A 13237-nucleotide genomic window follows, 5' to 3' on the forward strand; every position below is an offset into this window, starting at 1 on the left:
TCAGATATTGTTGTTTACATCACATGGTATCTGGTGTCAGATATTGTTGTTTACATCACATAGTATCTAATATCTGGTGTCAGATATTGTTGTTTACATCACATGGTATCTGGTGTCAGATATTGTTGTTTACATCACATAGTATCTAGTATCTGGTGTCAGATATTGTTGTTTACATCACATGTTATCTAGTATCTGGTGTCAGATATTGTTGTTTACATCACATGTTATCTAGTATCTGGTGTCAGATATTGTTGTTTACATCACATGGTATCTAGTATCTGGTGTCAGATATTGTTGTTTACATCACATGTTATCTAGTATCTGGTGTCAGATATTGTTGTTTACATCACATGGTATCTAGTATCTGGTGTCAGATATTGTTGTTTACATCACATGTTATCTAGTATCTGGTGTCAGATATTGTTGTTTACATCACATGGTATCTGGTGTCAGATATTGTTGTTTACATCACATGTTATCTAGTATCTGGTGTCAGATATTGTTGTTTACATCACATGTTATCTAGTATCTGGTGTCAGATATTGTTGTTTACATCACATGGTATTTAGTATCTGGTGTCAGATATTGTTGTTTACATCACATGGTATCTGGTGTCAGATATTGTTTACATCACATGGTATCTGGTGTCAGATATGATTCCCACATTGATTGCATCCCAAATGGCACCATTGGGGACCCAGCCATTATCTGGTGTGTAGAAGGATTGTCAGAGATAATGGTTAACTGGATAGAACAGGAAATGGCTGGTAGGAGGGACTGGGGCTGTTATATTGTCCCTCACTCTGTAGCTAAGGCTCTCTATGGAAGACTGTCTCTCTCTCTCTCTGTCTGTCTCTGTCTTCATAGTCTGTCACTCTCTCTCTGTCTTCATAGTCTCTCTGTCTCTCTCTGTCTTCATAGTCTGTCTCTCTCTCTGTCTTCATAGTCTGTCTCTCTCGGTCTTCATAGTCTGTCTCTCTCTCTGTCTTCATAGTCTCTCTGTCTGTCTGTCTCTCTCTCTGTCTTCATAGTCTCTCTGTCTCTCTCTGTCTTCATAGTCTGTCTCTCTCTCCATCTCTCTCAGTTCACCACATTACAGCCCAAGTGAAATGCTTGACAGGCACTGTCTGTCTGTCTGTCTGCCGGTGACCAGATAAATCTTCTCTTGGTGTAGTTCAAGGTCTCCACAGTGACCCTTGGCATGTCACACAGGAGGAGCAGGGAGTTGTGTCAGGGCCAAGCTGATAGGTGGAATGGCTGACGTCAGGTTGTCTCGTTGTTGTTGTTGTTGTTGTTGATCCTATCTATGGTCCAACGTGGACATGGTGTCAACATGAGGTCGCGCTATTGTGTCAACTAACAAAAACAAGTGGACTGAATGAAGGAAGAGTCCAACTGTCAGAGCTGAGTGAGTGGTTAGTTACCTTTCACATGGGATACTCCTCTACCAGGATGGATATCAGGGGGCCATTTGGGATCTAATCACATTCTGTCAGCTGTCGGAATAACGAGAGCCCATATCCCAGTATTCCTGTTATTGTTCCTGTTATTATTCCTGCTTTTAAGACCCTTCTTGTTCCCAGATGGGAAACCAGGCTATCCAGTCCAACCATTTATCCATCTGATCACCCTCAACTTCCTCAGGCCAGATAAGTCTAACTCAACTCCCTCAGTCCAGATAAGTCCAACTCAACTTCCTCAGGCCAGATAAGTACAACTCAACTTCCTCAGTCCAGATAAGTCCAACTCAACTTCCTCAGGCCAGATAAGTCCAACTCAACTACCTCAGTCCAGATAAGTCCAACTCAACTACCTCAGGCCAGATAAGTCTAACTCAACTCCCTCAGTCCAGATAAGTCCAACTCAACTTCCTCAGGCCAGATAAGTACAACTCAACTTCCTCAGTCCAGATAAGTCCAACTCAACTTCCTCAGGCCAGATAAGTCCAACTCAACTTCCTCAGGCCAGATAAGTCCAACTTCCTCAGGCCAGATAAGTCCAACTTCCTCAGGCCAGATAAGTCCAACTCAACTTCCTCAGTCCAGATAAGTCCAACTCAACTTCTTCAGGCCAGATAAGTCCAACTTCCTCAGGCCAGATAAGTCCAACTCAACTACCTCAGTCCAGATAAGTCCAACTCAACTTCCTCAGGCCAGATAAGTCCAACTCAACTTCCTCAGGCCAGATAAGTCCAACTACCTCAGTCCAGATAAGTCCAACTTCCTCAGGCCAGATAAGTACAACTCAACTTCCTCAGTCCAGATAAGTCCAACTCAACTACCTCAGGCCAGATAAGTCCAACTTCCTCAGGCCATATAAGTATAACTCAACTACCTCAGGCCAGATAAGTCCAACTTCCTCAGGCCAGATAAGTACAACTCAACTACCTCAGTCCAGATAAGTCCAACTTCCTCAGGCCAGATAAGTACAACTCAACTACCTCAGTCCAGATAAGTCCAACTTCCTCAGGCCAGATAAGTACAACTCAACTTCCTCAGTCCAGATAAGTCCAACTCAACTTCCTCAGGCCAGATAAGTCCAACTCAACTACCTCAGTCCAGATAAGTCCAACTCAACATCCTCAGTCCAGATAAGTCCAACTCAACTCCCTCAGGCCAGATAAGTCCAACTCAACTTCCTCAGGCCAGATAAGTCCAACTCAACTACCTCAGTCCAGATAAGTCCAACTCAACTCCCTCAGGCCAGATAAGTCAAACTCAACTTCCTCAGGCCAGATAAGTCCAACTTCCTCAGGCCAGATAAGTCCAACTCAACTCCCTCAGGCCAGATAAGTCCAACTCAACTCCCTCAGGCCAGATAAGTCCAACTCAACTTCCTCAGGCCAGATAAGTCCAACTTCCTCAGGCCAGATAAGTCCAACTCAACTCCCTCAGGCCAGATAAGTTCAACTCAACTACCTCAGTCCAGATAAGTCCAACTCAACTTCCTCAGGCCAGATAAGTCCAACTCAACTCCCTCAGGCCAGATAAGTCCAACTCAACTCCCTCAGGCCAGATAAGTCCAACTCAACTTCCTCAGTCCAGATAAGTCCAACTCAACTGCACCAAATGAAAGTGATGAGCAAGGCTACTGCATGTAGGATATTGATGGAGATGTGTGTCTCTCCTTTCCCCAAGACCCTTTCTGTTTTACACCTCTCTCTCTCTGTCTGTCCTCAAGATAACAAACAAAACCAAGGTTAGTTTTGTTTGTTATGTCTCCTCTCCTCCATGTCTCAGTGTCTTACTACAGGTCTATAATATGTCTCCTCCATGTCTCAGTGTCTTACTGCAGGTCTATAATATGTCTCCTCCATGTCTCAGTGTCTTACTGCAGGTCTATAATATGTCTCCTCTCCTCCATGTCTCTGTGTCTTACTGCAGGTCTATAATATATCTCCTGCCCTCCATGTCTCTGTGTCTTACTGCAGGTCTATAATATGTCTCCTCTCCTCCATGTCTCTGTGTCTTACTGCAGGTCTATAATATGTCTCCTCCATGTCTCTGTGTCTTACTGCAGGTCTATAATATGTCTCCTCCATGTCTCTGTGTCTTACTGCAGGTCTATAATATGTCTCCTCTCCTCCATGTCTCAGTGTCTTACTGCAGGTCTATAATATGTCTCCTCTCCTCCATGTCTCTGTGTCTTACTGCAGGTCTATAATATATCTCCTCTCCTCCATGTCTCAGTGTCTTACTGCAGGTCTATAATATGTCTCCTCTCCTCCATGTCTCAGTGTCTTACTGCAGGTCTATAATATGTCTCCTCTCCTCCATGTCTCTGTGTCTTACTGCAGGTCTATAATATGTCTCCTCTCCTCCATGTCTCTGTGTCTTACTGCAGGTCTATAATATGTCTCCTCTCCTCCATGTCTCAGTGTCTTACTGCAGGTCTATAATATATCTCCTCTCCTCCATGTCTCAGTGTCTTACTGCAGATAAACCAACCGTAGTTGGATCACATGATGGATCACATGACACACAGCTCTTAAAGAGACAACGTCCCGCTCAGACACCGACCTTTGCCCCCTGCTGTATTGGAGAGCCTGTTGTGGAAAGATACAGCTCTGTCTCTCCCGGGTCAACTCTGTGCCCAGATCAGTCCTTATCTCCTCCATGGACCATGTCTGAGTCTAGCTGTTACGAACGGCTGCTCTCCCCACCACCTCCCGGACTCTGACCTCCCATGTCTCTGGGTGAGATGATGCTCTCCCCACCACCTCCCGGACTCTGACCTCCCATGTTTCTGGGTGAGATGATGCTCTCCCCACCACCTCCCGGACTATGACCTCCCATGTTTCTGGGTGAGATGATGCTCTCCTTGGACTGGAGCAGCCTCTCCAGGCAGGGCGAGCTGATCTTCCCCGACGGAGGCCCTCGTCGGTGGGCTCGGGGTCTGACTCTGTAAGGGTGGGTCTGGACGTGGGGGTCCACAGTGCTCCCTTGGGGGTCAGTGCTGGAGGAGACCGCGTCGTCTTGGGTTTGTTCCTGGTCGTCGGCTGGACGGTTGGATCCCAGGGAGCAGGCGATGGAGGGTCTGACCAGGCTCGGTGGCTCTTGCTGGGCTGTCTCTGTCTCTGTGTCGGAGGAGCAGATGGGGGCGGTGTGGAGACGTTTGAGATGAGTGGCAGAGGAGTAGGGGAAGGAGCCGGGCAGGGGTCCGTCGGAGGCTCGCAGGGCTGGGTGGTGGTCACCCTCTGGGGGGGAGACGACGGGAGGAGAGGCTGGAGGTGGTGGCTGGGCTGGGGCCTGGTACTGCTGTGGAGAGTCAGAACGGAATAGGTTCGGTTTGTATCCCTTTGTCCACCATGAAGAACTGACTACAAAGAATAGTAGAATATCCCTCTTCCTTAAGAGACATTATGACATCCTGACTGAGTAGAATTCTGTCTCCTGCTTTCTAATGGGATTCTAGACTCCAGAGTGTTATCTAGTGATGACATCATAACTTCAATTGTCTAACATCTTCTGAGGGGGAGAGAACAGAACACAGTCGGTCTGGCACGAGAGGGGAAAATTAGGAACCTTGTTTTTCCTCCTCTCCTACTTCTTAACCTCCTCATCCACCTCCCTTCCCTCTACTCCTCCTCCCTTCTCTTCTCCTCCCTTCTCTCCTCCTCCCTTCCCCTCTCCTCCCTGCTCTCCTCCTCCCTTCCCCTCTCCTCCCGTATCTCCTCCTCCCTTCTCTCCTCTTCCCTTCTCCTTTCCTCCCTTCTCTCCTCCTCCCTTTTCTCCTCCTCCCTTCTCTCCTCCTCCCTTCTCTTCTCCTCCCTTCTCTCCTCCTCCCTTCTCTCCTCCTCCTTTCTCTCCTCCTCCCTTCCCCTCTCCTCCCTTCTCTCCTCCTCCTTTCTCTCCTCCTCCCTTCCCCTCTCCTCCCTTCTCTCCTCCTCCCTTCTCTCCTCCTCCCTTCCCCTCTCCTCCCTTCCCCTCTACTCCCTTCTCTCCTCCTCCCTTCTCTCTTCCTCCCTCTACTCCTCCTCCCTTCTCTCCTCCTCTTCCAGACCTCTACCTGTCCTCTAAGACATTCCTCTGTTGTTCTCAGTCCATTGTCTTATGTAAAATGACACCTCTATAATTCCTCTCCTGTAGAGATAGATTGTAAAACCTGCTCTGTCCTCTTCCTGCTATTCTCAGGATAATGGATATGATGGGCTCCTCTCCTCCCTCCCTCCCTTCCTCCCTCCCTTCCTCCCTCAACTCCTACCTGTAGGGTTGCGTTCCGAACTGCACTGAAAGTGGCTGCTCTCCTATCTTCCTACTAGCATAGCTACCACATACGATGTAGCAGTGTTCTGGACATGCATTCTACCATTCTAAGTGGTATGCTGGTGTCAATATTGGAGCAGTCTTTCATCAAACCTCACTGTTAAAGACCTTTACCTTGTGTCTCTTAGCTGGAGTGTGGTGCTCTTCCTGGCTGTCATTGTGCTGGTCTGGGTCTGAGTCTGGGCCTGGGCCTGGGTCTGGGTCTGGGTCTGGGCCTGAGTCTGGGCCTGGGCCTGGGTCTGGGTCTGGGTCTGGGCCTGGGCCTGGGTCTGGGTGGGCTCTGACTTGAGGAAACCAGCTATGGAGCATCGCTTCCATCTTCAGGATCACACTGACGTAGCGCTCACTACAAACAGAACACAGAACATACCAAGATTTAGAACACAGAAAAGAGAATAGAACACAGAACAGAGAAAATAACTGAGTTTAGAACACAGAACACATAAAAGAACAGGGTTTAGAACACAGAACACATAATAGAACAGGGTTTAGAACACAGAACACATAATAGAGCAGGGTTTAGAACACAGCACACATACTAGAACAGGGTTTAGAACACAGAACACATAATAGAACAGGGTTTAGAACACAGAACAGATAACAGAACAGGGTTTAGAACACAGAACACATAATAGAACAGGGTTCTAGTACACTACTATAAACCAGAGGCCTATTCCCTATATAGTACACTACTATAGACCAGAGCCCTATTCCCTATATAGGGCACTACTTTTGTCCAGGGTGCCATTTGGGAGGCAAACGGAGTGAGAGTTGGTGATGACATAAATGTCATTGAATAAACAGGTTCAGCATGTTGTCATGTCTGTGTCCGTTCCAAACCTCCACTGATCCCATCTGTACATTCTGCCTCTGACCTGGGCATGTTTAGCTCTACAGGAGAAATGTGACGTGATGCTGTGTGCTGCCTGCTTGCTGCCTGCTTGTTGCCTGCTTGCTGCCTGCTTGCTACCTGCTTGCTGCCTGCTTGCTGCCTGCTTGTTGCCTGCTTGCTGCCTGCTTGCTGCCTGCTTGTTGCCTGCATGTTGCCTGCTTGTTGCCTGCTTGCTGCCTGCTTGTTGCCTGCTTGCTGACTGCTTGTTGCCTATTTGCTGGCTGCTTGCTGCCTGCTTGTTGCCTGCTTGTTGCCTGCTTGCTGCCTGCTTGCTACCTGCTTGCTGCCTGCTTGTTGCCTGCTTGCTGCCTGCTTGTTGCCTGCTTGTTGCCTGCTTGCTGCCTGCTTGTTGCCTGCTTGTTGCCTGCTTGTTGCCTGCTTGCTGCCTGCTTGTTGCCTGCTTGCTGCCTGCTTGTTGCCTGCTTGCTGCCTGCTTGCTGCCTGCTTGTTGCCTGCTTGAGTGTCTGAGCAGCTATGCTGCTGTATAGTCAGTCACACACGCTGCATGATCCTGTCCACACGTGGCAGCGTGCGGGGGAGGGAGGGAGCGAGGGAGGGAGCAAGCGAGCGAGGGAGGGAGGGAGGGAGGGAGGGATGGAGGGAAGGAGGGAGGGACCCTGTTCCTTCCATTCACCGCTATAAATAGTCAGTAAGCCTCGAGGCCGTTCGACTGCCTATCTATCGCCCCGTAGTGGCCTCGCTCAGTGTGTGTGTGTGTGTGTGTGTGTGTGTGTGTGCTCTGCTGCTTTAAGCAGCCAGTGGGATTTAACACTGTTTCACCAACACCCCCTCCCCCCTCTCTATCTCTTTCGTCTTGCCTATTCATCCTTCTCCTCCTCCTCCTCCTCCTCCTCCTCCTCCTCCTCCTCTCATCTGCCTCCCCTTCCCTCCTCCTCCTCTCCTCCTCCTCCTCTCATCTGCCTCCCCTTCCCTCCTCCTCTCATCTGCCTCCCCTTCCCTCCTCCTCCTCCTCCTCTCCTCTTCCTCCTCCTCTCATCTGCCTCCCCTTCCCTCCTCCTCCTCCTCTCCTCTTCCTCCTCCTCCTCTCATCTGCCTCCCCTTCCCTCCTCCTCCTCCTCTCCTCTGCCTCCCCTTCCCTCCTCCTCCTCCTCCTCCTCTCATCTGCCTACCCTTCCCTCCTCCTCCTCCTCTCATCTGCCTCCCCTTCCCTCATCCTCCTCCTCTCCTCTTCCTCCTCCTCCTCTCATCTGTCTCCCCTTCCCTCTTCCTCCTCCTCTCCTCTGCCTCCCATTTCCTCCCCCTCTCCTCCTCCTCCTCTCATCTGCCTACCCTTCCCTCCTCCTCCTCCTCTCATCTGCCTCCCCTTCCCTCCTCCTCCTCTCCTCATCCTCCTCCTCTCCTCTTCCTCCTCCTCCTCTCATCTGTCTCCCCTTCCCTCCTCCTCCTCCTCTCCTCTGCCTCCCATTTCCTCCTCCTCTCATCTGCCTCCCCTTCCCTCCTCCTTATCTTCTCTGTAGTGGGTTCAGATTATTCTGGGTTCCATAATGAGAAGTCACCTGCTGTGAGCTGCTCTACATGTGGTCTGATTCCTCCTCACACACATACAGATTACACCCCTGCCCACATAACAGTGGTTTAAAGTCCCGTTATCATACAGATTACACCCCTGCCCACATAACAGTGTGTTAAAGTCCCGTAAGCATCACATACAGATTACACCCCTGCCCACATAACAGTGGTTTAAAGTCCCGTTAGCATCACATACAGATTACACCCCTGCCCACATAACAGTGGGTTAAAGTCCCGTTATCATACAGATTACACCCCTGCCCACATAACAGTGGGTTAAAGTCCCGTTATCATACAGATTACACCCATGCCCACATAACAGTGGTTTAAAGTCCCGTTAGCATCACATACAGATTACACCCGTGCCCACATAACAGTGGGTTAAAGTCCCGTTAGCCTACAGATTACACCCGTGCCCACATAACAGTGGGTTAAAGTCCCGTTATCATACAGATTACACCCCTACCCACATAACAGTGGGTTAAAGTCCCGTTATCATACAGATTACACCCCTACCCACATAACAGTGGGTTAAAGTCCCGTTATCATACAGATTACACCCCTACCCACATAACAGTGGGTTAAAGTCCCGTTATCATACAGATTACACCCCTGCCCACATAACAGTGGGTTAAAGTCCCGTTAGCATCACATACAGATTACACCCGTGTCCACATAACAGTGGGTTAAAGTCCCGTTATCATACAGATTACACCCTTGCCCACATAACAGTGGGGTAAAGTCCAATTATCATACAGATTACACCCGTGCCCACATAACAGTGGGTTAAAGTCCCGTTATCATACAGATTACACCCCTACCCACATAATAGTGGGTTAAAATCCCATTATCATACAGATTACACCCCTACCCACATAATAGTGGGTTAAAGTCCCGTTATCATACAGATTACACCCGTGCCCACATAACAGTGGGTTAAAGTCCCGTTAGCCTCATGTGTGCTAATAGTTCATGGTGACTCCACCACAGGTACCAACCAGTCAGCTGACTAAAACCGAGACATGTCTGTAGCTGGTCCCTCTGGGTATCTAGATCACCCTGACCACTGTTCTTCTGCCTCGCTCTCTCTTTGATCCTTTTAGTTTGGGTATCTAGATCACCCTGACCACTGTTCTTCTGCCTCTGCCTCGCTCTTTGGTCTTTTAGTCTGGGTATCAGACAGGAACTACTGTAGGGAGAGGAGAACAGACAGTAACTACTGTAGGGAGGGGAGAACAGACAGGAACTACTGCAGGGAGGGAGAGGAGAACAGACAGGAACCACTGTAGGGAGAGGAGAGGAGAACAGACAGGAACTACTGTAGGGAGAGGAGAGGAGAACAGACAGGAACTACTGTAGGGAGAGGAGAGGAGAACAGACAGGAACTACTGTAGGGAGAGGAGAGGAGAACAGACAGGAACTACTGTAGGGAGAGGAGAGGAGAACAGACAGGAACTACTGTAGGGAGGGAGAGGACAACAGACAGGAACTACTGTAGGGAGAGGAGATGAGAACAGACAGGAACTACTGTAGGGAGAGGAGAACAGACAGGAGCTACTGGAGGGAGAGGAGAGGAGAACAGACAGTAGAACAGAACTAATGGAGTCTGGCTGTAAACTCCGGGCTCTAGTTATTGTTCCATGTGGTGTGGTGAGAGTTGGGGACAGAGACGGAGAGGAGGAGAGGGGATATTTACCTCATGTTTGGGTTCTGGAGGACTCCCATTATTCTCTGGATCCGGTCCATAGCAACGCTCTCCTGGAAACGGCTAAGACCTGGAAGACAGACGGACAGACAGGGAAAAGTTATCATGAGCAAGGCCACAAGAGAGAGAATATGAGTTTGAAAGAACTGCTGGTTTGCTAAGTGACCTATTTAGAAGTAAAGCTGTATAAGGAAAAGAGACAGACAGTGAGTCTGTTCCAACTCCGTTCTTAAAGAACTGCTGGTTTGCTAAGCGACCTATTTAAAATGTCAGTCCTTGGTTCAAAAAAGACGTTGAGACACCCTGGTGTCACTCTGACTCCGCCTCCTCATCTGATCCACTAAACCCCTGGTGGCACTCTGACTCCGCCTCCTCATCTGATCCACTAAACCCCTGGCACTCTGACTCCGCCTCCTCATCTGATCCACTAAATCCCTGGTGGCACTCTGACTCCGCCTCCTCATCTGATCCACTAAACCCCTGGCACTCTGACTCTGCCTCCTCATCTGATCCACTAAACCCCTGGCACTCTGACTCTGCCTCCTCATCTGATCCACTAAACCCCTGGCACTCTGACTCCGCCTCCTCATCTGATCCACTAAACCCCTGGCACTCTGACTCCGCCTCCTCATCTGATCCACTAAACCCCTGGCACTCTGACTCCGCCTCCTCATCTGATCCACTAAACCCCTGGCACTCTGACTCCGCCTCCTCATCTGATCCACTAAACCCCTGGCACTCTGACTCCGCCTCCTCATCTGATCCACTAAACCCCTGGCACTCTGACTCCGCCTCCTCATCTGATCCACTAAACCCCTGGCACTCTGACTCCGCCTCCTCATCTGATCCACTAAATCCCTGGTACTCTGACTCCGCCTCCTCATCTGATCCACTAAACCCCTGGCCCTCTGACTCCGCCTCCTCATCTGATCCACTAAACCCCTGGCACTCTGACTCCGCCTCCTCATCTGATCCACTAAATCCCTGGCACTCTGACTCCGCCTCCTCATCTGATCAACTAATTCCCTGGCACTCTGTAGCTCTACATTATCTACCTAACTTGGCCCACACAGCACTACAACAGGCTCTACAATATCTACCTAACCTGGCCCACACAGCACTACAACAGGCTCTACAATATCTACATAACCTGGCCCACACAGCACTACAACAGTCACTCTGTATCTACCTAACGTGGCCCACACAGCACTACAACAGGCTCTACAATATCTACCTAACCTGGCCCACACAGCACTACAACAGACACTCTGTATCTATCTAACCTGGCTCACACAGCACTACAACAGGCTCTACAATATCTACCTAACCTGGCCCACACAGCACTACAACAGGCTCTACAATATCTACCTAACCTGGCCCACACAGCACTACAACAGGCTCTACCATATCTACCTAACCTGGCCCACACAGCACTACAACAGACTCTACAATATCTACCTAACCTGGCCCACACAGCACTACAACAGGCACTCTGTATCTACCTAACCTGGCCCACACAGCACTACGACAGGCTCTACAATATCTACCTAACCTGGCCCACACAGCACTACAACAGGCTCTACCATATCTACTTAACCTGGCCCACACAGCACTACAACAGGCTCTACAATATCTACCTAACCTGGCCCACACAGAACTACAACAGACACTCTGTAGCTACCTAACCTGGCCCACACAGAACTACAACAGACACTCTGTATCTATCTAACCTGTCCCACACAGCACTACAACAGGCTCTACAATATCTACCTAACCTGGCCCACACAGCACTACAACAGGCTCTACAATATCTACCTAACCTGGCCCACACAGCACTACAACAGGCTCTACAATATCTACCTAACCTGGCCCACACAGCACTACAACAGGCTCTACAATATCTACCTAACCTGGCCCACACAGCACTACAACAGACACTACAATATATACCTAACCTGGCCCACACAGCACTACAACAGGCTCTACAATATCTACATAACCTGGCCCACACAGCACTACAACAGGCTCTACAATATCTAACTAACCTGGCCCACACAGCACTACAACAGCCTCTACAATATCTACCTAACCTGGCCCACACAGCACTACAACAGGTACTCTGTATCTACCTAACCTGGCCCACACAGCACTACAACAGGCTCTACAATATCTACCTAACCTGGCCCACACAGCACTACAACAGGCTCTACAATATCTACCTAACCTGGCCCACAAAACACTACAACAGGCTCTACAATATCTACCTAACCTGGCCCACACAGCACTACAACAGGCTCTACAATATCTACCTAACCTGGCCCACACAGCACTACAACAGGCTCTACAATATCTACCTAACCTGGCCCACACAGCACTACAACAGGCTCTACAATATCTACCTAACCTGGCCCACACAGCACTACAACAGGCTCTACAATATCTACCTAACCTGGCCCACACAGCACTACAACAGGCTCTACAATATCTAACTAACCTGGCCCACACAGCACTACAACAGGCTCTACAATATCTACCTAACCTGGCCCACACAGCACTACAACAGGCTCTACAATATGTACCTAACCTGGCCCACACAGCACTACAACAGGCTCTACAATATCTACCTAACCTGGCCCACACAGCACTACAACAGGCTCTACAATATCTACCTAACCTGGCCCACACAGCACTACAACAGACACTCTGAAGCCACTGGGTACAGCATATCTGGGTAATAGTGGGTGGCAACAGTCTTCCTGTGTTTGATCAAGCCTTTTATCTCTCTGAACCCCTCTCTCTCTTCATCGCACTCTCTCTACCTGTCTCGCTCTCTCTTTTACCTCTCTCTCTCTCTCTCTCTCTTTACCTCTCTCTCTCTACCTCTGTCTCTCTCTCTCTCTCTCTCTGTCTCTCCCTCTACATCTCTCTCTGCCTCTCCCTCTCTACCTCTCTCTCTGTCTCTCTACCTCTCTCTTTTTCTACCTCTCTCTCTCTCTACCTCTCTACCTCTCGCTCTCTCTACCTCTGTCTGTCTCGCTCTCTCTTTCTCTACCTCTCTTTCTCTACCTCTGTCTCCCTCTTTCACTCTCTCTCTCTCCCTCTACATCTCTCTCTGTCTCTCCCTCTACCCCTCTCTCTCTGTCTCTCTCTGTCTCTCTACCTCTCTCTCTACCTGTCTCTACCTCTGTCTCTACCTCTGTCTCTACCTCTGTCTCTACCTCTGTCTCTACCTCTGTCTCTACCTCTCTCTACCTCTCTCTACCTCTGTCTCTACCTCTGTCTCTACCTCTCTCTCTACCTCTCTCTACCTCTGTCTCTGTCTGCTCTCTCTCTACCTCTCTC

At 49.4% G+C, this 13237-nt stretch overlaps 1 protein-coding gene across 2 annotated transcripts in view; it reads right to left on the minus strand.

The window, feature by feature from the left end:
- Positions 1-3412: 3412 nt before the first annotated feature.
- LOC139411798 (uncharacterized) overlaps positions 3413-13237 on the minus strand; it is a 14712-nt gene continuing 4887 nt past the window's right edge. Inside the window, exons 3-6 of one of the 2 annotated variants that reach the window (XM_071158545.1) lie at positions 9887-9965; positions 5883-6114; positions 4223-4760; positions 3413-4168 (exon numbers count right to left, since the gene is read on the minus strand). In XM_071158545.1, coding sequence (XP_071014646.1) covers positions 4143-4168; positions 4223-4760; positions 5883-6114; positions 9887-9965 — 875 coding nt within the window. In that variant the 3' untranslated portion in view covers positions 3413-4142. Of the gene's footprint in view, positions 4761-5882; positions 6115-9886; positions 9966-13237 lie in introns of both variants that reach the window. The other variant, XM_071158544.1, reaches the window with a different exon arrangement.

This window comes from Oncorhynchus clarkii, chromosome 6, assembly GCF_045791955.1.
Source record: "Oncorhynchus clarkii lewisi isolate Uvic-CL-2024 chromosome 6, UVic_Ocla_1.0, whole genome shotgun sequence".
Taxonomy (NCBI): Eukaryota; Metazoa; Chordata; class Actinopteri; order Salmoniformes; family Salmonidae; genus Oncorhynchus; species Oncorhynchus clarkii.